Here is a 24,000-nt window from a genome sequence, read left to right on the forward strand (position 1 = left end):
CCACCAATAATATCACTCACATGTGAAATTGCATCGGATTGCGGCTTATAAATCTTCATCCGTGTGGGCCATCCCATAACGTTCATCAAGTAATGACTTAAAGTAAGTGGACTTAAAAGAAACAATCAATTTTTTATATTAGCTTTGTCCCGTTATCAGTTTTACAGAAAAAAAATTTCTCCAACACTACGTAATGATATAGCATGCCATCAATACGTATTTATTTTAAGGCAGGTTCAGAGCAAAATTCAATACACAATTTTCTCTCATTATATTCTCTCTTCATTTTCCCTTCTTTTATGTCTTAAACTAATTTACTCACTTTAAAATAAAATTAATATATTAAATTTCTGTTACTTTATTATTTCTAACAATTTTTATTCATTTTATACTTAATCAGTTAAAATACCATTTTTTAAAATCACATGCTCAATAAAAACATTTTATTTAACAAGAGATAGAGATAATATCTATTTTATAGGAAAATTATCAATACAAAAATGCATATCAATACAAAATTCAGAGTAAATCCCGACCATGAATCTTGTCAATCTGATGGTCAATAATTAACTAAAAACACTGAGGATCATTATTAAGCAGTTTAGGTCATATTATAAAATTTAAATTTGAGTTTGCATAGAATAATACCCCTACTCTATATATTTGTATTTATTTGTACTTCACTTACCTCACTCTATATTTATTCATAATTCATTAATATATATGCATCATTTATATTAAAACCTCACCATATTAAATGTCAAAGATGATAACAAAATTTCAAATTTTATTTGCAACATTTTTTTGACAAACATTAATGTTATTCCTTAAATTGCAAATATTTCATATTAATTTGTCATGTCTTGTTCTAGGCATATAAACAAATCAATCATGTAAAAGAGAGGAATCGGATTCACGGATGGATAACGACTAGTTTGTGGCCTCATTATTAAATGTGAATTCCATCTGCATTTCCCCGAAATTTCACCTACATTTGCACTAACAATACTATACATGCATTTGCATTTCATCACCGAATTGAAACACGTGGAAAACTCAAACGTCTGAATCGGATCACCTTATCTTCGTGCTCTATAAATATCTCACTCTCCCTCCCCGTTTTGGCCTATTGTGTGCGTGCTGCGTGTGTGTGTGTGTGTGTGTGAGAGAGAGAGAGAGAGAGAGAGAGAGTCGGTGACCGTTGGCTTGCGCTGAAGCTTCCGTCTTACTGTGTAAGCTCCCCCTCTCCCTCTCTCTTCCTTTCTACAATTTTGTTGCTATGCGAGAGATTTGTTTCTGTTATTTTTGCGTTTTGAGGTGATGATATGTATCTAGTGTTATTTTTTCTTCATTTCTCTAATTTTGTTGATGAATCTGATTGTGATTTGAACTGTTTTGTGTGATTTTGATGGATGGAGGAAGAATCAATCTGCTTAGCTACGCGAGAGATTATATTTATGATATTTCTGATGATATGTAGCTAGCTAGGAGTATTGATTTTTCTTCATTTCTCTTATTTTGTTTGAATCTGATTGTAATTTGATTTTTTTTCGGTAATGTTGATGGCTTAAGGATAAATCAATTTTGCCTAGCTACGCGAGAGATTATTTTCTGTTATTTGTGCGTTGTAAGGTGATGAAATGTAGCTCGTGTTCTTAAATTCTTCATTTCTCTGATTTTGTTTCTGATTGTAATTTGAACTGCTTTGTCTAATGTTGATTGCTGAAGGTTAGGTCTATTGCATCACACAAAATAAAGGTAGAAAATGTCGATTTGTTTATTTTTACACAAAAATAAACTTGAATTTCTGAGATATTTAGTGTAATTTTCATCAGACAAATGTGCATTTATAATTTTCCCTGTAATGCGTCAAGGATCTGCACAAAAAATCGCTTTGTATTGTGAAGTAATGAAGATACCGGAAATTGCTAGGTTTGGAGAGATTTTGTGAATTTTGTTCAAAATACTGCAAATGGGTGGCTTGAGTCTTATCTGTTAGCTCGTTCATGTATTGTAATGAGCTAGGTATACATTTGCAGTCTCTTATACTTGTTATAGCTTTCAAAACAGTTATGCTTTTATGTGATGTGCTCTTGAAGTAGCTTGTTTCTTTAGTAGGTCATGCCTTAATTATGCCTTCTACATTCATAAGCTGTGTGTTATGAGAGTCCTTGGAAGCATGTAGCACATTGATTGCTGGTTTGAGATGGTCTTAGCGCAGCACTGAGGATGAACGGGTTAAAAAGTGAAAAATTGTTACTAGTGGAAATGATTATACTTTTATCCCTCAAAACTCTCTACTTGACTAGAGCTTCTTAGTAGCCGAGCATCTGTTTATTTTTTTATCTAAGCAGATTCGACATACTCAAAATGATTCTGCTATCAAAACATAATAATTCACATCTCCTTTTGTGTATGCAGAAGATCTGGTCGAGGAGTTCGGATTGAGATTCTTTCTAGTTGTTAAGATTTGCTTGCCAAGATAAAAAAAAATGGAGGTATTTGGCAAATCTATGGTAACTGTACCTACAAATGTTATTTATTTGTCGAGTATTCTGGGCCAAGATGGGCCTAACCCTGTTCATAAGTGTGACTGGAAATGTGAAAACGAACTTGTATGTGGGAATATGTATCGCTGCAGGCTAACTGGACAGATGCACATTTGTGACAAAAACTGTAACCAGAGAATTTTGTATGATAACCATAGCTCACTCTGCAGAGCGAGCAAGCAGGTTTTTCCTTTAACACAAGTTGAACAACAAGCTGTGAGAGGTGTCCGGAGGAAGCTCGATGCTGAGAGTTTCTCCACGGCAGAGAGCTGTTCTTTCAAGCGCAGAAGGGATGCACAGCGTCATCCCTCGCCATTTGAGAGATCATTTACTGCTGTTAGCCCAATCTGCAGTCAGATTGGAGAGGGCATGGATATGAGCTAGATACTGTAGCTGCTTTCTTGCTATCTTTGGCCTTCCTAACCCCCCGCCCCCTTTACTTTTTCCCTAGGACTAGATATGTGTAAAAGAACTTGGTCGTTACTTTGTTGGCGGACATGACCACCCGGCCCTTTATCAGTAAAAACATTGTCTTCGGTATTCTTGCTTATTATTGAGAAAGGATGGTGGAACCGTATTTTGTAACCTTTATATTACTTCTTTCTTCCTACTTTGTCTTTTGTCACTAGTCCCTTGAGCATTAATCCAATTTAGTTAATGAGTGCTAGTCCGGATTTTACGATCCAACACTTGTTTGATCTATAGATGCATGTGATGTTTCTCTTTCCTTAGAAACATCCTTTCACTTGACGAATTGTTCCATTTGTCGGGTCAGAAGGAACAATAATACTATCTTTGTTGACGGAAACTTTATGCAATTTATCTGTTTGATAGCATTGCAGGTCAAGGAAGAAACACAGAGTTGATCAGTTCAATTCATTTGTACTCCCTCCGTCTCAAGGTAAGTGATGCATATTCCTTATTGAGACATCCGAAACTAAATGATGCATCATTTCAGTCGGGGTGGAGGGAGTAATTTACTTTTTTGGTTCTGGTTGATCTGTCTTTTACTCCTTTTTTACCCCCTAACATCATGGCATTTTTTGCAGGGGGCTTAAGTATATTACAGGTGGCTTTGTAATATCTCTTGTTTTGTTTTTTAATGATTTATGTTATATATCTTGTGGAAGCTTCTAACTAAAAAAAGTCTCTCGTGCAGGAGATAGTTTTGTTCCCGGACATTCTGCCATCAAGGCGATCATCGAGTGACATTGACTGATCACGATTTTGGAGTCGGTTTTCAGGCTTCTACATATTTGGAAATTTGACATGTATGTGCAACTGCTCTGTTTCAGTTTCCCCTTCATTCTTGGCTTAGATCCTGTTGATATTATCAGGATGCATTGCGATCACTCCCTACAAAGCTTAAGATCTAAACAAGAAATGTCAAAATTTTAGGTCCTGGTGTAGTGGTGTTGATCTTTATGTTTCTTTTGAATGATGAGAGATGATGCTTGGTTGCTCTTGGAATTGGAAAGAGTAGCACAATTCTTGGAATGAACAGTAGAGGTATTGTAGGTGATCGTCTCCAACTGTAGATATTGTTTATATAGTCAGATTGTTATCAATTCTCACTGGAATGTGATATGTCGTCTCGGCTCTGATCATCTTCAGTTGAAAAGCTCGATCAACGTCGTCCATATTTGTATCACCCAATATTCAATTTCTGCATTATGGAATATGGATTGCCTGATTCTGCATTACTATGGAGTATGGATTATGCATTTGTACACAAATGAACTGTGTTTTTTATGCTTTTGATCTGATTTTTCTGGATTTTCAACTGTTTTTGGGTCAGCTACGGTGCCCAAGTAATTGGGCTGGCAAGAAATTTCACAGTTTGGCTCCCATTTCAAAACTTGCGGTTTCTTTCTATGATTTCAGCTGGTTTTTTTACTGGTTTTTAAGTTGCCACAAATTTGATTCGAATTTGGGCTTATTTTTGACAATCAACATAACACTTGATAGTGTTAAGAGCAGGTGCATATAGCAAGGGATGCAAACGCACTGTAATTACAACAAATCTCCAATAATGATAAATTAGTAAACAATAAATTAGTAAAACATATGCACCGCAGCATAATAGAAGCGTGTATTCTCGGGCCTGGTCGACGACCTCCGCCTCCATCTCTCCTAGGTGGAAGCAGAGCCGCTCCTCTGCCACTCCACGCAGTCACCAACTCCTCCTGCATTCTCTCTTCTCTCTCACAACTCTTCCTCACCTCCCCGTTCCTCCTTTGCAGCGCCTCCTCCACCTTCGCACCCATTAAATCCATCGATGATGAAATACGCTGTTTATTTGAGATTGATTTTCTCGATTTGATAGCATTGTGGATTAAACTGCTTCGTTTTATATGCAAGAGGAAAATGGAGTAAGAAGGAAAATAGGTGGTACTGTGAAAATGGCGTTTAAACGGATTCACCTTGTTTTTGACAAATTAAATTCCTCTGTTTTAGGGAAATTTATTTTTTAACTATTTTTTTCTACTAAAGAAAGTAAATATAGGTGTTGTGTCGAAAATTAAAATTAAAATTCCTTATAAAAATGAGATTGTTTTCAACTTATATACTCCTAGAATGTTAATGAAAGCCAAACCCTATTCTTCAATAATAATACACAATATGATAGAAGAAAAAAATTCTAGCATTAGTGTTATTAGTGAGAAGAATTGGGAGACGCTTGACGCATTAATACCTCGTTTACAAATGTTTAGTGATATGACTAATGTTATGTCCAGTAGTTGTTATCCTACTTCAAATATTATGTTGTGTGAAATGGTTAACATTGTTAAAAAAATTTATGAGCATAGAAATATGGAAAATGTGAAAGAAACTATTTGAATGATGGAGATTAAATGAAAAGTATTATTAAAATGTTCCTTTTTTGTGCTATTTTTTCTTATATTATTACTCATGTCTTGGTATCGAAAATCCTACTATAATAAATGATCAATTGGAGGAATTTTTGAATTTGTTAGTTAGTCCGACCCCGGGCCATCTCGACCCACTGACCAAGTGGGTCTGGGCTGGGCTGGGTTGAGATATATGAAAATAAGCCTGGCCCAACACAGCTCATTTCAAACCCTGGGTCTGTGCCGAGTTGGGCCTCAACGGCCTGTGCCGGGCGGGGCTAGCCCGGCCCAGTTGACAACTCTAGCCTGATTCTACAATCAATTACAAGACCAATTGCACTGAACATAGAATACATATGGATTACCGGATAGCACGGTTTCACAATATCTGACCCGGAATTGGCGGTTAGGTTAAAACCGAGCACCTCTGTTGGGCGACATCGTGCATAAAAGTGACGTGGTCATTGTAGGGCGTCAATAGCAGCAATGTGCGTGACGAGAGCGGATGAAGCAAGGGCAGGGGTGGCTAGGTGGTTGTGAAAGCTGGATGAGGGTGTGCGCATACAAGTGTTTCTCTTTATTAAATTGATGATGGGGTATTGGGGTGTCTTCTAAAGAAAGCAAAAGATATTGAAATCACTTTCCAAATCCCAAATTTGATTTTTTGTAAGACTTTTTGGTTTTAGCATTATTAGTCGTGAATAGCATGCTCATTTTTAAGTATACGTATATCAATATCATCCTAGATTCTACGTAGTTATTTGAAACGCATTCATTTGATTATGTCCATTGGCGTGATCTTCCATTTTAATTAATTAATGATGTTAGGGTTTTTTTGCTTAAAAATCAAATGACAATAGAGTGAATTGATAGTTTCTTCAAATATGTCTTGCTTTAGAACTAGCTAGTTGGAATATTTTCTCGGTAGGTACCATTATATATTCAAATCATTAATTCCTCAAGATAAATAAAAAAAATTCAACAAATAATTTAAGAAAGTAGGAGTTGTGTTTATTGTAGAGTAAATAAAATATACTAAAAGATTAAAAAACAATTGTCAAAATATGAAAAGACTATACAGAAACACCCCGAAAATAAATATGTACCGTGGGACGCCAGCCTAGCAAAGTATTTTATTCTTATAATAATGTTAGATAATTAATATTTTTGCATAAATTGTAATAACAAAATCTCTATTATCGAAACAAATTATAGGAAAATTTTTCTTACAATAATATATTGAATACGAAATAAAGATAATATCCTACAAAAGAAAATTATCCGTCCACCGTCCGCTTCTTGTGAGACGGGAGGGAGTATAATTTTTTATATGTTTAGCAAAATTAAAATTCATGGTATACGTCAATTGAATTTATTTTAATGACTTTTGATTGCACCACCATCAATATTGCGCAAATATAGGAGAACAATATAATTTTATTTAATCTCATCACTCAAGTCAAAGATATAGAAGCCACTCGATTATTCTAACCATACAAGTATATTCCAATGTTTAATTTATTTTCTTTTGCGTGACACTCTCTATATCATTAAATAATAAGTTATTCCACTACTTTTGTGGGAAAAAAAAAGTAGTGGCTCTTGGTGACTTTCTTGTGCTACTTGTAATTTAAAATTTCATAGGAGGGCCATCTAAAACTTTCATTTGATAGGTGGGAAGCCTATTTAAAGATTTCCAATAGTCACAAAGTGGCCCACCAATAAAATATTATTTCTTCAAATGAAATCGAGTGCGCTAATTGATTGATACGAGCACACGTATTCATAAGTAGAAACTCTAGATATTTAGATAAACAATTAATAGTATTGATTGTCATTACATGGATTGTTTGGCAGATAATATATTGGCTAAGTGCCCAATAAAGTAGGCTAACTAGTCACATTATTTATTTTTACCAAATATGCATTGCAATGTCAGCATAGATTTTGTGTTGCGTACGGACTTCAATGTTTCATAGTTGCGTAGTAGTACTTGTATATAACTAGTGTGTATTATTTATAATAGATCACTTATATTTTCCTAACAAATGACGGACTCAGAAAATAGAATTCATGGGGTCGAAACTATTAAAATAAAAAACATATAAAACATACATAATTATTATTTTAAAAAATATATGCTACTACCTCTGTCCCTGAAAATTTAATACAATTTACTATTTTGGTCCGTCCCTGAAAATTTGATACACTTCACTTTTACCATTTTTGGTAGTGGACCTCATATTTCACTAACTCATTCCTACTCACATTTTATTATAAAACTAATACTTTAAAAGTAGGACCCACGTCTCACCAACTTTTTCAACTCACTTTCCATTACATTTTTTAAAATCCGTGTCGGATCAAAGTGTAGCAAATTTTGGGGGACGGAGGTAGTAATATTTAAATTATTTTAAAATATATAAAATTACAATGTAGTAAGTAACATTACATTTTGTTATGCACGATAGTTAATTCTTATTTTCAAATATTTTATTTGGGATGTGATCAAATAAAAACTCTAAATATTGTACAAACTCTCAAAACTATGATCTGGATTATTGAAAAATATCAACAGATCACAAAAAAACATCAATAGGAAAATGTCAACAGAATTTCAACGGTAGTCAATGATTGATGTTGTGTTGATACCGTGTTGACTTTAAAATCTTGAAATTTTACTGTTGATATTGTATTGAAACTGTGTTGAAGCTGTGTCGAGTAGTTTTGAGTTTGTATAATATATAAGTTTGCATTTTATCACTACCCTATTTTATTTTAAATTGTGAGACATTATAAGTATAAATCTTTGTATCATTACTTTTTTTAGTAGTATAATTTTATTTGTTATTCTAGAAATATTATTGTTATAATTGAATTTTAAATAAAAATAAAACTCAATAAAATTAAATCAATGAAACATAATACTAACAACACACATTGATTAGTTTAATAAAAATTAAAAGCATAAAATAAATAACTTGGGCTTTTTTCTGGTTAAACAAGAAAACCTAAAATCATTTTCACTGATAGTCACCGCCTAAGTAAGAGCTGCTCTTCAATGTCGCTCCTCTTCTCCAAAAGCTCTTCTCCCTCCCTCAATCTTCATTCATTCTTCACCTAATTACCTTCCTTTTTTTATCCACGATGTCATTTTTTCAATTTTCTTCACTACTACTTTGTTTCTTCTCTTCCATGGAAGCACTATGGTGGGGTCGGAAGCGGCGCTATAGTGATATCGGCCGGCCGATTAATAGAGATTCTGGTGGCTCTCACGGACCCGCGGTGGAGTCGGCCGACCCCACCTGGGTCCGTCATTGTTTCCTAAACAGTTATGCTTTTATTGAGAAATATAGTGACTTGGAGTCATGGCCCGGGAAAAAAGTTAATTGCAATTAACATGTCTATTACCAATAGCTATGCACGAATAGTATGCACATTTTTCAAGTGTATTATATCATGGAGTAGTTATTTGAAATAAGAATAAAGTAGATAATTACAAAGAGAACAAAAATAAAAGAGGTCAAAGTAAATAAGTGAATAATAAATAAATATGAGATTAAAAGATTTTATTACAAAGAAAAATGGCTCGTTTAATTTGAAAAAAAAAACAATACATCCGCTCAAGCAAAATAATAATGTTTAACCATTTTTAGTCGTCCTTGAAAATTAATTTTAGCTATTTATGATAAGTTTCTTATTCTATTAAGATTAAATCTATTTTTTATTAATATTATTTCGAACTAATTTTATTCATTTATTATTATATATTAAAATTTGTGTTATCATTCACAAAAATGCATAATAGTAGTAGAACTCCATAATTTATGTTATCTTAAAAAAATACTCCATGACACATGTCAATTGAATTTATTTGATTACATCACCATCAAAATTTCAAATTCTGTACGAGACCAATCGTATAAATTTTATTTAATCCCATCACCCAAAGTCAAAGATGAAGTTAGCAACTATTGATGAATCTCGTTTGCGAATACCTAGTCACCACGCAATATACACCTATTATATTCCAATTTTGATTTCATTTCCTTCTATCTTCTTTTTTTAACAATCTATGGTTGTCTATTCCAGTGAGTATCACTCCATTAAACCATTAAATAATTCCTTAGTTTTCCCTATTCTTTAGTGGAAAATAAAAGTAGTGGCTCTTGGTGATTTTCATGTGCTACTTGTAATTTAAAATTTCGTAGGGCCAACTAAACTGTTTAACAAACAAAACCATAAATCCAAAACTTTCATTTGATAGGTGGGAACTGGGAAGCCAATTTAAAGATTTCCAATTTGCACAAAGTGGTTAAATAGTCAAAAATTAGATTTTAAGTGTCATAGGCCGGCCATCAAATTAAACTATGTTTAACAAGGAAACCCATAAATCCAAAACTTTCATTTGATAGGTGAGAAGCCAATTTAAAGGTTTCTAATTAGCACAAAGTGGTTAAAAATAGTTGAAGTTGACTCATCAAGAAAATATATCTTCACAAGCACATCTATACATAAGTAGGAAGTCTAGATATTTAGATAAACAATTAAGTGTATTGATTGCCATTACATATCACTAATTGATATAATAAATTGATAGTGGATTGAACTATCACGAGCAAACCTATTCATAAGTAGAAAGTCTAGATATTTAGATAAACAATGAATTGTGATTACATGGATTGTTTGGCGGATACTCCCTCCGTCTCAGATTAAGAGTCACTTTTTGCCATAAAAGTCCGTCCCAGTTTAAGAATCACTTTTATAATTTTCTATACTTGGTCATACAATTTTACCCCATTCTTCATCAAAATTACATAAAAATGTCATTATCTACATTAAAATAAATCAAAACAAAAATTAAAAGTCAAAAGGGACCTACCTTCAACCAACTCCACCATCTCACTCATTTATTACACACTCTACCATCTCATTTCATTTATTACACACTTCAACTCTTTCTTAAAATTCGAGCCATAACAATAAGTGACTCCAAATATGGGACGAACGGAGTATCGTCAAAGTTACCAATAGACTATACTAACTAGCCACAATAATTATTTTTACCAAATATGTAACGTCATCCACTAAGTTTTCATTTTTTTTACCAAATATGTAATGTCATCTACGAAATTAGAGTTAGAATGTTTTGTTACAGAATCAGTGTCTCATTTATGTAACAAGTGGTATGTCTTTGGAGGTTTAGACTACGATTTAAATAGTGATATCTGAAATTTCCTTATTTGCTATCTAAGGTTTAGAAAATGGTTGGGACACAACTAAAATAACAATTCTCATCCTGGTGGTTAGTGCGAACAAGATCTTCTAAGTTCGATTCTTTTATACCTGATGAGTTGTAGTTCTTTAACTTTGTTGTGGATGTTTGTCTTTTAGTGGTCTTTTGGTTTGCCGAGTGTTCAGACTTACTTTTCTTGAGGTAGTTACTAGGTTGTATTTGGTGCGTTGGATTTATACTATTTCTTTGTTTTTGGAGAATTTTTTTGATTTGTTCTAGCTTCTATAATTCTATGCTCACAATTTTTTCAATGGTTTGAGGTTTTTTTTCATAAAAAAATGGTATGTAATATAATAATAAAAAGAATTCATTATCCTAATAGACTAAATTTATTCAACGAATTTTTATGATCATTTCATTTGTAACATTCATGCTTACATTGAGAGGCTTGGAAAAAGAGCCAATTCTCACTAACTAGTTGTGACCAATGAAATCATTTGGAGGCCACCTCAGAATGGTGAATAGGTAAAAGAACTAATTGTGACTAGTATGATCGTGACCAAAGAGTACGTTGATTCTAAAAGAGGAGCGATTGTTACGGATTTCAGCATCCCACACTAATTATAATAGTTGATGTGTGACTTATAGATCAAATGAGTTCTCTCTTCATAAACTAACGAGGATTATTCACTTGCATATTCAAATTTGGCTATCAAATCATATAGAGTACTACTCCATTTGTTTGAATTAAAACTCGTGAGAAATATTCATTATTTTTTTCCATGATAAATATGAAGAAAAGATCAAATAGTAGGAGTAATATACAAATGCATGATTAAACATCACCACTCTTACAAAATCAATAACACCATAATACATAAAATCTACATCCATCTCTGTTACAACACAACAGTTCATCCCAAGGAAACTCCTAAAAAATGAAAATCCCAAGGATTTCAAATCCAATCGAAACCACTACAAAATACAAATTCGTTAATTCTCTAATCACATCACAATTCACACACACAGATCTACAGAGATAGAGAGAGATTATCGAATCATTGAGTGAGAGAGAAGGCATCGATTGAAGCACCTTGAAGAAGCTTGTGCGCAACGGAGAGCTTCTCCATCAGAAGCGTGATCTGAGCCCTAGATTCCCTGACGTGATCGACGGCCTCCGCCTCCAGCTCGCCGAGCTCGCTGCAGAGGCGCTCCTCCGCCTCCTCCGCCAATCGCACGCGCTGCCACGTCATCCGCAGCTCCTCCTTCATCCTCTCCTCCCTCTCCAGGCTGCTCCGGAGCTCCTTCTCCAGCTCCTCGTTCCTCCGCCGCAGCGCCTCCGCCGCGTCGCGGCGGTGGCCAGAGATCGGCACGGCGATTGTTGGAGCCATTTGTGGTTTGATTGGGAAATTTGGGGGAAAAAGGCAAAGGCAAAGGCAAAATGCAACGTTGAATTGCTGAAGTAATTAGCGATCGATTTAATTTGGGGAAGTGTGATGTGTTTGGTTTAGTTTGAAGGCTTTTTATAGACTAAATTTTGCTAAGACGTAATCACAGTATTACAATTTACATGGACTATTGAATTTGTTATATTTCAATAAAGTCATCTTACTTTATTTGATAATCTCATTTTAATAGGTCAATATTTAAATCCGAATTTACTAGTAGTAAGTACCTATATAACAAACACTCTTAGCATAATTCTCATTCAACTCATTTCATTAATGCATCAACCTATCAAACCTTATTAATTCAATTATTTTTATCTCTTATATTTTTATCAAGTAAGAGTCGCATCCATGATTAAGAATCCAAGTCTCATTTTTATAGTAAGAATTTTAATAAAATATTAATAAAATGAGTTAGTGGAATATAAATCTCACATATAACTATAACAAAAATAATACTATTAAAAAAAAAGAAAAAAACAAGACTCTTATTGTTGGATACAGGGAGAATATTTTATCTGTTTAGAACATTTGTTTTGGACTTAAAGGGAGTCATCAAGTATCGAAAGAAAGGGGACCATCCCATAATGACGTGACTTTCCTTCTATGAGACGTGGTTGTGGGCGAGATTGTGTGTTTTGTACATGTCCTAATAGGGATGTGATCAGGGTCAATAAGTGAAATTATGTCAAAAATCAAAGCAAATCTCAGTCATTGGATCTTGTGACGTAATTGTTAGATTAATGTCACGTGTCATCTAATAATGTAGATTGTGTAGTCTAATAATGTAGCTTGGCTAGTAATGTAACGCATTTACTATTATAACGTACTCCACTAAGATATTATTATCACAACCATCCAATCTAAGGATCTAAGACTTAGATTTGCTTTTAATTTTTTACAGGATTTTACTTATCGACCATAGTGTATGCTTATGCATATGCACAAGAGATTACTTAAACTCATAATTATTTGTCGGAAAAAATATTTTGTCAGTTAAATTAAAATATTAATTTTGTGCAATGAAAAAGTAAACAATAATAGTCGTAATATTAAATGATTGCGTGTTAAATCTATTGTGATTAATTATATGCCGTTACTTAAATAATGCAGGAAAAAATAAAATGTAAAGTATATATGTCATTATCATGTGGACTATGCTAATAATTAATGTTTTTGCTTTGTGAAGGGTGTCTAGGTTCAATGTATCTGAAAATAGCAAGAAAACTGGATCTGATGAAATTTAATCGATTATTTATGCAAGATTGCGATTCGTGAGTACTATTATTGAATTTGTCTTTACCCTTTCATGTCGCTATATGGCTTTATTTGTGAACAAATTGCTAAAAAAGTCGCCAAATTTAGTTACTCCTATTATCGTTTGTCCCGCTAATTTTAAACCAATCAAAAATATTTGCAATTATCCTATGACAAAAAATTTTAATGAAATTATATCAGACATGTTAGTCAAAAAATTATATGCAAACGTCAACATCAGCAAGTTAAATGATATCGTCTATTTATAAAAAAAAAACGACATTGTTTGTTCGAAAAAACATCAACAATATATTATACGTACGTGACAACTGATTTTTAAAGTTGCAAGACATACAAAATTTTAATTCTTTTTTTTGACAATTTATCCTTTACTTTTATATTTCATGTCTCCATTAAAAATAGGATATAGTACGAGTACGTTTTAATGAAATTTATTAAAGGATTATAAGTAGATAAATAATACTATATCTTATCTTGTTAAAATACTCCATTTACAACAAAAGAAATAAAACTTTTTATGAACCAATTAAAATGATAAAAAGCGACTAATTTCTTTTATGTGATTGGATCGAAGAATAATAATCCACCATTGGCTTGAATGAAGACTTTTTTCCTTCTACAAAATTGGACCACATAAATTGTGATTTTTTTTAGTACAGTACTTGATTCATCTTTTGGCCTTTTAATATGTATGACTCTATGATTCGATTCTTCTTGACAATAATTTATACAAATATTTTTATTTTTACTTAATATTATAAACTTTCTCACATTTATTCTTTTGAGAATGAATTTTTTTTTCTTGACTTCTCAGCTATGGAGAGTTTTGTACAATCTGAAGTGCTGTCCTAGAAATTTGAAAAGGATTGTAGCAAGAATTAAAAATGACAGTGAATAATTATGAAATTTGATTAAATTATTATCTGTATTTCATTATTTAAAATATTAGCTGGAATAATCTAAAATTATAATTTATATGAAATTGTCCATGTTGAAATTTTTTGACTACATTGTACAGTGGAAGGAATATAGGCTGGCATTGGTAAGTTAAATGATTCGTCTATTAAAAAAATCATCAATATATAACACGCATGTGATCAAATTTTTTATCATCAAATAATTGCGACACATACAAACTTCGTAATTTTTGAGTGGTTTTTGCGAAATAGATCATAAATTAGTGACAGATGATAATTATTTTTGATCCACACTATTGGACATTAAAGTTTCTAATCAATTATATGACGGCACTATTACCCTTATTTCAAAATGGAATATTCTTTGGACATTCCATAAATTTCGATTTCAATTTTAACAGTAATAAATTAACTAAAGATCTAGAAAAAAAAAACTCTATTCTTAAATCATTTTCATTTTACTTTTGAATAAAGATATGAGCTATAATGTTGTCGACTATAAAAGAAAACTATTGTAAATTTTAATAAAATATGGAGTCTATAATAAACTAATAGTCTTATTTAATGCTAACTCCCTTTAAATTACTACTCATCTCTTTCCACTTATTCTATAGAGATTAGTATCATTTAACTCCAACAATTTAAATCTATACTTTGCAACCTAATTAAAAATTTCAATGTCGAACTCCCATTTTATTGTTTCATTGATAATTCAAATTGGGCTAAACTATCAAAGGGAGAGAGGGCCGGTTTATTAAGAATTGGGCCGATAACTTTAGCATTGTTTAATTTTATTGGAACATAAGTATCCCTTGTCTTAAATATGGGCCTAATAGGGTGCGACATAAATTTTTATTAGGTGTATCACTTAGATAAATATATTGTGAATTCAAAAAATAGTGATCAAGTACATGACGATGTTCATAACTTATACATAAAAATGGACTATTTATTTTTATAGATATGCCAAAATGATCGAAATTGTCATGTCCTTTTGAAGTCCTTGACCCTGGCTATTTCATAGTGTTGCCTAATATTATCCTGGCGAGAATGTGTAGTTAGGACATCGACCTTTAATCCAATCACCAAACTCCGAGAAGAACCGTTTATTCTCTTTCTTCCAGTTGGCTTATAGCTTTTGGAATGTTGTCTCGTGAATATTTCAAATGGACCATGCTATAACATACTATAACATAGAGATTCACAACTTGTTATATACTACTCTCTCGGTTCCATAGTAATAGAGGCGTTTCTTTTCGGCACGGAGATTAAGAAAAATTGTGTTAGGTGAGTTAAGTAAAAGGAGAATGAAATGGAAAATGAAAATGGTAGAGAGATGAAGAGAGAAAAAAGTAAGAGAGAGTAAAGTAGGTGTGGAAAAATGTGTTGATTTTATTAAAAAGGGAAATGACTCTATTTCTATGGAACGTACTAAAATAATAAAATGACTCTATTACTATGGAACAGAGGGAGTAGTACTTTCTGAACGGAGCATCCAACCGATTTAGAAAGCACGTCTCCATGCCTTTAAGGAGACAAATGAAAATGTTCCTACACTCACAACAAGAAATCAATAATACCAAGAGACTGCTAGACATTGTGCATAATAAAAAAAAATGTGTTCAACAGTTTTTGTTTCTTCTTTGTAAAACACGTCTCTACATCTTCAATACACGTCCTACTTAACTTGAACGACCTTTGTTTAGCATTGAGCCTTCCTTAGATGATAAACCAAACTTGAAGTTGTACTCGTAGTTGCAGTACAAAATTCCTCCAGACCAATATTGTGTGGATTCGATAAATGGATATAAAATCACAAAAAAGAAGTGACTAAGCTATTAGTATTTGCCTACGATTTCTAACACATTAACACTAGTTATGACATCTTTAAAATGTGGACTATTAGTACTCCATATTGTTATTCATATATATTCGCATTATTCATTTACGTTGAAAATAAAACTAAATTAAATGGATCCCCATTTAAGAATTAATTAATTGATTGCATAAATGGGATTACAAAAGACTTCTTTTTCCGCGGTTAATCCAAACAATAAATCTATACATAAATTTCAAATTCTGAGTTGGTGTTCATGGCTTTTTCAGCTTGCCCTTTCTGCAATTTCAGCGTTCCGACTCACGAACTCCAGAGGTGATTCATTGTGTATTCTCTCTAATCTCTTTTACTTTTTCGTTATCGCGATTTTTCACATCTGATTTCGTTGATTATTATTGATTTTCAAGTTCAATCGATTCTCCAGACACGCGAATCAGCATTTCATCGGCGAAGATGAGGCGAGAGATATGGAGTTCGCGCGGCGAATCGCTCATCTTCCGCCCAGTCCATCTCCAACTGTGTGTTTTGTTCTATCTCTATTGGATTTTATATGATTCGCTTTTTTCGAATTTGTGATCTGTTTAGCTTTTGTCTCTGCTGATTCGTTAATCGTAGATTATTATGATTTTTCTGTTTGTTGTATTGAGATAAAGTCTGCTGAAAATAAGTAAAAAGGCCTGGCTTAGTATTGATCCTTAAGCTTGGGCAGATTGAAGTGCTATTACAATTGAGATGAGGTGATTAGGCGCGTTGCTTTGGTTATCAGTGTCATTTACTCGTAGAATCGTAGTTATTTTCAAAATGGATGAATATATGAAAGCCTGTGCAGAATAAATGTTTTTCGATTTGTCCTCTGATATTGCTCGGAGTAGTTCTTATGATATTGAATCTATTGATGCTAGGGTAGCTACAACTGCAGGTCGAGGGAATAAAAATGATCGAGGACATGCTTCTTTTGTCCTCAAACTGAAACAGGAGGTGTTCACAAAATTGACTGTGATTTGATGGTTATTTTGGCTTTGCTATTTGTGGGATTAAGATAAATTCAGCTACTTTGCAAATTGCAAATGATTAAATAAATTGTCGTATTGTCTTAGTATTGAAGTGTTGTTATAATTGAGATGAGGTGATTAGGCACTTTTCTTTTATTATCTGTGTTGTTTACTCGCAATCATTGTTATTTTCACAATTGATGAATATATGATTTCTTGTGCAGAATAACTATATTTCGATTTATGAGGATAGTGCTCCGAGCAGTTCTTATGTTGTTGATGCTAGGGTAGATACAACTGCAAGTGGAGGGAATAGATATGATCAAGTCCATGCTTCTTTAGTCGTGTCACAGAGACAGGAGGTGTCCTACAAAATCGAATGTGATTTGATGGTTATGCTGAGAAAATGTTTGGAATCGGAATCAGGAAGCTCGAGAACTGTGTTGTGTGGGTATATTGATCATTTCCAGAGCATTGTATCCCATGATCATGGTTGGGGATGTGGGTGGCGTAACATACAGATGCTCAGCTCTCACTTGATCAAACAAAGACAAGAAGCACGACAAGCCCTTTATGGCGGTTCTGGGTTTGTACCTAATATTGAATCGCTTCAAAGGTGGCTTGAACTTGCCTGGGAGAAAGGGTTCGATCCTCCTGGCTCTGATGATTTTGATCGGAGAGTTCATGGCACGAGAACTTGGATTGGAACCACGGAGTGTGCTGCACTTCTCCGTTCCTTTGGTCTGCGTGCCAGAATTGTTGATTTTTCTACGAGGAAAGCCGCAGGGGTTTATGGGCCAATGGACAGGTTTCTTTCAAAGGGAGCAGGCTCTTCAGTTGCAGTTTCCGCTGGGAAAGAAAGCGATAGAGATTATGGGAAGGGTAAGGGTCACCAGGTTCTTGCTCGATGGGTTTGGAATTACTTTTCTAGCAGCAATGCACGTAGATCAAGCAATCAGCATGTTGTTCTTAGTGAGAAATCGTAAGTGAATTCTGTATTTAACGTAAAATTCCTCACTTTGAAAATTTGAATACGATCCACTTTAGTTTGAATATGCGTTAGACATTGTTAACATATGCCGAGAATTTCCAACCAGGCCACTGTACTTCCAACATGATGGCCATTCAAGAACCATTGTTGGCATTCAAGCTAAGCCCGAGAAGAATGGGACGCTGCAGTACAACTTGCTGATTCTGGATCCGAGTGAAGTAAGAAAACTTATTTGCAAGTCACATCCATCAGCTATCAATGTTTTTTTTTTATATTTATATGGAGATATGATGCTATTGCCATGTTGTGTTTAATGGTAGAACTTTCTAGCCTTTGTGAAGCCTCAATTTTTGGATATCACCTTCATGACTATAGTTTGTCTATAATATACTCATAGCCCATTGGTTCCTTCTATATGTATGTGTGTGTATTTACCAATTTGCTAATTGTAGGACAATAATGCTTCAAATGTGAATATTTTGATTAGCATAGATTTGTTCGTCTTTACTTTCGCGCTTATTTTTTATCTTGAGCTTACCGTAATCTAGTTGGGGCCACCACAGCCTGGGCTTTCATTCCTAAAGATGAATGTTGAAGTAAAACGTTTTGGTCTCCTTGAGTCCACATCAACTTTCTTTCACTTACAGAGCTAATGATCTCAGTCATCAACCGGCGAATTCCCTTATCTACGAGACCTCCTCTGTTTGATCCTTAATCAACCATTCTTTGCATACACCACATTTACTGTAAATCAAGTTTAGAACTACCTTTGCAGATACCTGCTGAAAATTTTTAATGTTTTGATTTCTGGTATAATTTTCTCGTAGAGGACAAGAGCTCTGGAGAAATCTCTCAGCGTAAATGCTGGTTGGCAGCAATTAATAAAGAGAGGTGTGCACACTCTGAAGAAGCCGCAATACCAGGTTCGTAATAATGTCTTTACGCTCTATTCCATTACTCTCTTAGTGACAATGAAGCGCATCTTACAGTCTTACTAAGACACTTATTTAGCCTCCAACCAAACCCCTGGGTCCGGGGTTCGAGCCACCATAGTCACGGCCCATGGGATAAATACGAAATTATTATTGATCCGAGAAATTGGTTTGTTTTCCAGTTATGCTATATTGATCCTGGAATTGCAAGTGGTGAAGAGTTGGAGGAGCTGAAGAACATACACAGTGTCCTCCATGAGTTGTAGAAACTAATCTAACTAATTTTATCTATCACTACTTTCAGTCTAAAATGTTGCATTCTTCTAAATTAAGAAACAAAGGTGCTTTTGTTGGAACATTATAATATCACTACTTTAAGCACGCCGTTGCAGATCCTTAAGCACGTAGCCAATGCACATGTTTTCGAGCATAAGCCCGCTACAACCAATAGGTTTCATTAAATAAAAATTATGGGAAATTCATTGTACATGGGGCAACATCTATAAAAGTTAAATAAAAAAAATAAAAAATAAAAAAGGAAACACACAATAAATTAGAACAACGTATGACAACACGAGACTAGGTATAAAACAGACAACAAGAGTCAACCTCTTCAACTCCTGAAATCCACGTTTCCTGTCACTGTCAGAAACCAACAGCTCATGAACAAAGGTCAAAATCCCTAAGCCTTCTTCTCCCCATTATTACACAAACGGGTGCCCTTTCTCTTTCATCATAAACTCTTACCCTCAGATCCACTGTTCAATTCTTGCCTGCTTTTACCTTTCCTTATCTTCGCCTTCACCTTAGACTTAGTTGCCAGTGTCTGCACTGTGTTCGCAAAATTCCCAACAGCCATGATTATGAATAGAATCCCGCATGTAATAACCTGAAATAAGTGTGCGTCAACACTGATTCCATACGAACAGGGGCGGATGCATAAGAAAAGATTGGCAGGGAGGCTATGTTTTCTGAGTGTTATTCGAAAATATATTTTTTTAGGTGTATCAGATCATTGATATGAGGCTTTTGCATAACAATACGTAGTTAAGCTCGAATGACTCCTTGAGAATGTACATTTGGGCTTGGTCAGGTAAGGAATGAACTTATAATCATGGAATCAACTCAATCATCATATTATAAGTTTATAACCCTAGCCCATTCCCGTTTTGGTCAGAATCTATCTACTCAATTTTTTTGAATTTTATTTAGTATTGAACAAAGTAAAACTACATAAATTTTGGATAAATACCAACTCTATAAAAGAGAGAAATTACGAAGAAAAAAATGAGCTTGGGGGGGGGGGGCTCGAGCCCCTTGAGCACTTCACTTGTGGCCGACAGTACATATGATGATATCAACTCTTACTCAAATTTCCAGGTATTCGGCAGTAAAGTTGCATATAATGAATACTCTATTTACCTGCCAATCTGGACTGAATCCAGAAAGTGCGGTTTTAAGCAACAAGACCCCGACATAGGCTTCAAAACCCTACAATGATGGGAAAAAATACTCGCTGAATTAGACTGACAGTTTTTGAGTGGGTAGAAAATCGAGTCTTAACCAAGCCTACCATAGAGAAGAGAACGAAGAGGGGATGGTTATGTTTAGAATACCTGCAGTACGAAAAGTATAGGGCAAAGCAGCAATAACTGACCCTCCACTCCAGCAGTTTCTCCCCAAACAACATCCATTCTCCTTGCCTACGAAAAAAATAACACCCGGAGATATCTTTAGTAAAACAAAGTTCATGTTTGCTTTGCATAGGAACAGTTCTTTTTTACGTTCAAAACGACACATAGTTAATAGCTTGGCAAAGCTCTAGGTATTTCGAAAAGTGAGAAGCTAATAACTTTTTAACCAAAAGTGAAACAAACAGAATAACAATGTTGATTGATCATGCAACAATGTTTTGAAAATGACATACCTAAATCATTTGTTAATAATGCAAAAGTGCACACAATTATAATAGCAAATGACAGAGAAAATTTACAAGGGAAAAAGATAAATGGAGTGGAAGGTTCTTAAATCCAACCCCTATGGGAGAGAGTGAATTGGCAGAGCAACTCTAAACACCAAAAAAGAGGGAAACTTGTTACCTTGCCAAGTGCAATACGTGTATAAAGTCTTTGCCTCTGATACCGATTCTGAAGAATCATTGCAACTCCTTGCATGATAGCCCATCGTAGAAACAACTCAATGCCTCTCTGCACGACCATTTTGATTTTGATTACACGACAACCAGATGAAGAAGAAGAAACAACCAGATAGATAAACAAAGGACCTATGCAAGTTTAGTTTTCCAGCTGGCTGGTTGTTGAGCACCTCTGTTTATAAGGGAAATTATTGATAATGCATAAATCACCTGTTTCTGAGCACAACCAGGTCCTCTCTCAATCTCCCAAGTAAGACTAATAAGAGCCATAGCCATAGCACAATAATGGTGTTTAATCCACCTGCATAAATGAAGTCGGAAAAGAAAATTATGAAAGTCTCGACTTCATTATATTCCTAATTTGAGCAGTTATTTATGTAGTGATGGCAGCACAATTTGTAGGAGATTAACACTAGCCAACTCTGCTCTTTCAGATAAAGCAAAACCTGATTCTTTCTCAAAAGACACATAAACAGGAAGAAAAAAGCATTGCTTCCTTAACACCTAATAAATGGCTACTTATTAATAATAAAGAACAAGGTCAAAAATGTTTTCAGTTACCATGGACGTATATCACTTCCGTTAACTCGCAAGATGTTTTCTCTCAAGGCCAAACCTGTGTAGAGATACAGCAACCATGCCTGGATGAAGACATTCAGTTCGATATAACTTTTGAACTTCCACAAGGTGCATTGGTGTAAAAGGAGAACCTTGCCATGTAATACCTGGTAAAGTTGAACTGGCAATGCAGGTAAGCATCCTTCCCACATCCACGACCTTAGGACTAGCAGCAAAGACGGAAAAAACAGGAACAGATACGACGTTCTATCCTGCCATTCCAACACTCAATTACTTTAACTGGCTAAGCTCATATAGCCCAAACGACAGGGTACTTACTTTATCAATGCAAAATGTAACGATGTTGTTTCATGTTGGCACACAAACATACACAACACACAATACATATACACACATTGGGCGCACACACACACATAATCCACACACTGCACATTAGCACATACCCAACACACATTTCACACACTGTGCTCACACACACTGCATGCACACACACAACACTGCATATACACACCACAATGTTGCACACACTCATACAAATACACAACACACATTGCACGCACACACTCACACAAATATTCACATACACAACACACACTGAACACACATTGCACACACACTGCATATACATAGACAAACACACATCCTCAAACACACAATCCACACTCACACATTGCAAACACACTACATACACTGCATACACACACACACAATACACACAGACACAGAGATTGACATCAGAGGATGCTAATAAGGTCATACTCTGAAGTTATTGTATTCTTCTTTTACTTTCAACTGCACATCCTTCCTATTCGCCCGCACATTAATCAGCCCCAAAAACATCCTCAAAAACCTCCCTACATCCACACATCAAATCAAACCACTACACTAATCCAATCCAATCCAATCCATTCCATTCCCCCACACAACAATCACAATCGAAGTAGTACCAAACAAAAAAACACCACAAACCGTGAGATTTGCTAGGAAGATACGCCGCCGCATCTCCTTCACTCAGCACGTATCTCGCTCTCACCAACTCATCCTCCAACTACCAAAATTATAAAATAAATTAAACAAACAAAAACGCAATGAAAGTGATTGATATACATTATCCACAGAAACATACTGTATCATCGTGTTTGGAGCTTCGAAGCGAGTTGATTCGGGAATCGAGCGACGCCGCGCGCTGGCGGAGCGCGTCCTCTTCGCGAGAGGTGCGAGAGATGAGCGACGCCGCCGCTTCCTGCAGCTCCTTTGCTTGCTCCACGAGGCTGGAAACTTCGCCGCCGAATGATTCTCGCGGCGAGTCCCCCATCGGATGACGCTGGCCGTCCGATCAACCGATTCGAGATTTCAGATTTGATCGGAGATTTTTTTTAACTTTTTTTTGCTTGCTTTTTTTCTTCGTCTCTCGTACTAACGCTAAACACAGAAGTGGGTGCTGCTTTGTTCTTGAGCAATTAATTTTGAGTTTTATTTTATTTTTATTTTATTATGGGAATCGGGAAAACTTGTGGAGATGGGCGTTTTAAGATGGGGTCAGCGTTTCAGCTACACTAGTTTTGTTTACTTTTTTGTATCTTTTCTATAAATTGCATAAATTACTCACTTTATTAGTAGTGGAGTACTATTCATACACAAGAATAATTTACAATTTTCTTCTTGACAAATTATCTCAAAATTATACTCCCTCCGTCCTGTTTTAGGAGTCCCGATTGAGTCGGGCACATGTTTTAAAAAAAAAGTGTTTGAATTTGTAATAATTGGTGAAATTATATTTGACACAGTAACTAGAAAATTATATGTGACTGCAAATTAAATAATATCTTCTATTCATACAGAAACAATGTTGTTTAGTTAAGAAAGTCAATAAAAAATTTACTTATTGCACATTTGTGACCAAATTTTTTCACCGCAGAATAATTGTGAACGAATCAAATTTCATGGTTTTACTACTAGTAATTTTTAAACTTACGAGACATAAACAAAATTCATGAATTTTCTGATAATTTATTCAAATATCAATTACACAAAGTATGTGTAAATAATTTCAAGCATGGATTTATGCATGTTGACACCAAAATGAGGTAATAATTGTGTGTTGCTATGGATGTGGTTTGAATTGTTGTTTAATCAAATATGAACTTTATCGAACTTGAAATTCGAGTTAATCGGGCTTAAAGCTAATATCCCTATTCCCTACTTACTTTATGAAAGGATTTTTATAATAAAAG

General features: G+C 34.5%; 4 protein-coding genes and 1 long non-coding RNA gene across 7 annotated transcripts; 2 read left to right on the plus strand and 3 right to left on the minus strand.

Moving 5' to 3' along the window:
- The first annotated feature begins 1,075 nt into the window (after positions 1-1,075).
- On the plus strand, positions 1,076-3,159 carry LOC125213598. Its single transcript, XM_048114234.1, has 2 exons — positions 1,076-1,232; positions 2,422-3,159. The coding sequence occupies exon 2, from the start codon at positions 2,493-2,495 to the stop codon at positions 2,931-2,933; it is 441 nt and encodes a 146-aa protein (XP_047970191.1). The 5' UTR covers positions 1,076-1,232; positions 2,422-2,492; the 3' UTR covers positions 2,934-3,159.
- A 1,355-nt stretch (positions 3,160-4,514) lies between these two features.
- Positions 4,515-6,015, minus strand: LOC125208885. The gene is made up of 2 exons (XR_007174259.1): positions 5,767-6,015; positions 4,515-4,889 (listed from the first exon to the last, which is right to left on the minus strand). It is a non-coding gene; the product is annotated as an uncharacterized LOC125208885 (long non-coding RNA).
- Positions 6,016-11,437: 5,422 nt separating this feature from the next.
- Positions 11,438-12,144, minus strand: LOC125212388 (protein RESPONSE TO LOW SULFUR 3-like). The gene has a single exon (XM_048112546.1). The coding sequence runs from the start codon at positions 12,026-12,028 to the stop codon at positions 11,696-11,698; it is 333 nt and encodes a 110-aa protein (XP_047968503.1). The 5' UTR covers positions 12,029-12,144; the 3' UTR covers positions 11,438-11,695.
- A 4,165-nt stretch (positions 12,145-16,309) lies between these two features.
- Positions 16,310-19,343, plus strand: LOC125213775 (zinc finger-containing ubiquitin peptidase 1). Of its 2 annotated transcripts, none has more exons than XM_048114507.1 (6): positions 16,310-16,432; positions 16,542-16,635; positions 17,334-18,091; positions 18,207-18,318; positions 18,928-19,023; positions 19,215-19,343. In XM_048114507.1, the coding sequence occupies exons 1-6, from the start codon at positions 16,374-16,376 to the stop codon at positions 19,296-19,298; spliced, it is 1,203 nt and encodes a 400-aa protein (XP_047970464.1). In that variant the 5' UTR covers positions 16,310-16,373; the 3' UTR covers positions 19,299-19,343. The 2 variants fall into 2 exon arrangements, with proteins under 2 accessions (XP_047970464.1, XP_047970465.1); XM_048114508.1 differs by having other exon boundaries at positions 16,339-16,432; positions 16,525-16,635.
- A 128-nt stretch (positions 19,344-19,471) lies between these two features.
- On the minus strand, positions 19,472-23,231 carry LOC125213777 (transmembrane protein 120 homolog). 2 transcript variants are annotated; one of them, XM_048114510.1, is made up of 10 exons: positions 22,893-23,231; positions 22,736-22,814; positions 22,526-22,620; positions 21,913-22,012; positions 21,749-21,803; positions 21,398-21,488; positions 21,132-21,239; positions 20,649-20,735; positions 20,455-20,523; positions 19,472-19,921 (listed from the first exon to the last, which is right to left on the minus strand). In XM_048114510.1, the coding sequence occupies exons 1-10, from the start codon at positions 23,079-23,081 to the stop codon at positions 19,766-19,768; spliced, it is 1,029 nt and encodes a 342-aa protein (XP_047970467.1). In that variant the 5' UTR covers positions 23,082-23,231; the 3' UTR covers positions 19,472-19,765. The 2 variants fall into 2 exon arrangements, with proteins under 2 accessions (XP_047970467.1, XP_047970466.1); XM_048114509.1 differs by having other exon boundaries at positions 21,749-21,828; positions 21,913-22,017.
- Between the last annotated feature and the right edge of the window lie 769 nt (positions 23,232-24,000).

The sequence above is a fragment of the Salvia hispanica genome, chromosome 3, assembly GCF_023119035.1.
Source record: "Salvia hispanica cultivar TCC Black 2014 chromosome 3, UniMelb_Shisp_WGS_1.0, whole genome shotgun sequence".
Classification (NCBI taxonomy): domain Eukaryota; kingdom Viridiplantae; phylum Streptophyta; class Magnoliopsida; order Lamiales; family Lamiaceae; genus Salvia; species Salvia hispanica.

Excerpts from the sequence above, each read along its gene's own strand:
- LOC125213598 (XM_048114234.1), top strand. The coding sequence starts at position 2,493 with ATGGAGGTATTTGGCAAATCTATGGTAACTGTACCTACAAATGTTATT.
- LOC125212388 (XM_048112546.1), bottom strand. The coding sequence starts at position 12,028 with ATGGCTCCAACAATCGCCGTGCCGATCTCTGGCCACCGCCGCGACGCG.
- LOC125213775 (XM_048114507.1), top strand. The coding sequence starts at position 16,374 with ATGGCTTTTTCAGCTTGCCCTTTCTGCAATTTCAGCGTTCCGACTCAC. Across the intron at positions 16,433-16,541 it reads CCGACTCACGAACTCCAGAG|ACACGCGAATCAGCATTTCA; the intron begins GTGATTCATTGT and ends TCGATTCTCCAG. Across the intron at positions 19,024-19,214 it reads TGAAGAAGCCGCAATACCAG|TTATGCTATATTGATCCTGG; the intron begins GTTCGTAATAAT and ends TTTGTTTTCCAG.
- LOC125213777 (XM_048114509.1), bottom strand. The coding sequence starts at position 23,081 with ATGGGGGACTCGCCGCGAGAATCATTCGGCGGCGAAGTTTCCAGCCTC. Across the intron at positions 21,489-21,748 it reads GGAAGTGATATACGTCCATG|GTGGATTAAACACCATTATT; the intron begins GTAACTGAAAAC and ends TCATTTATGCAG. Across the intron at positions 21,240-21,397 it reads CTGGTTGTGCTCAGAAACAG|AGAGGCATTGAGTTGTTTCT; the intron begins GTGATTTATGCA and ends ATGGTCGTGCAG.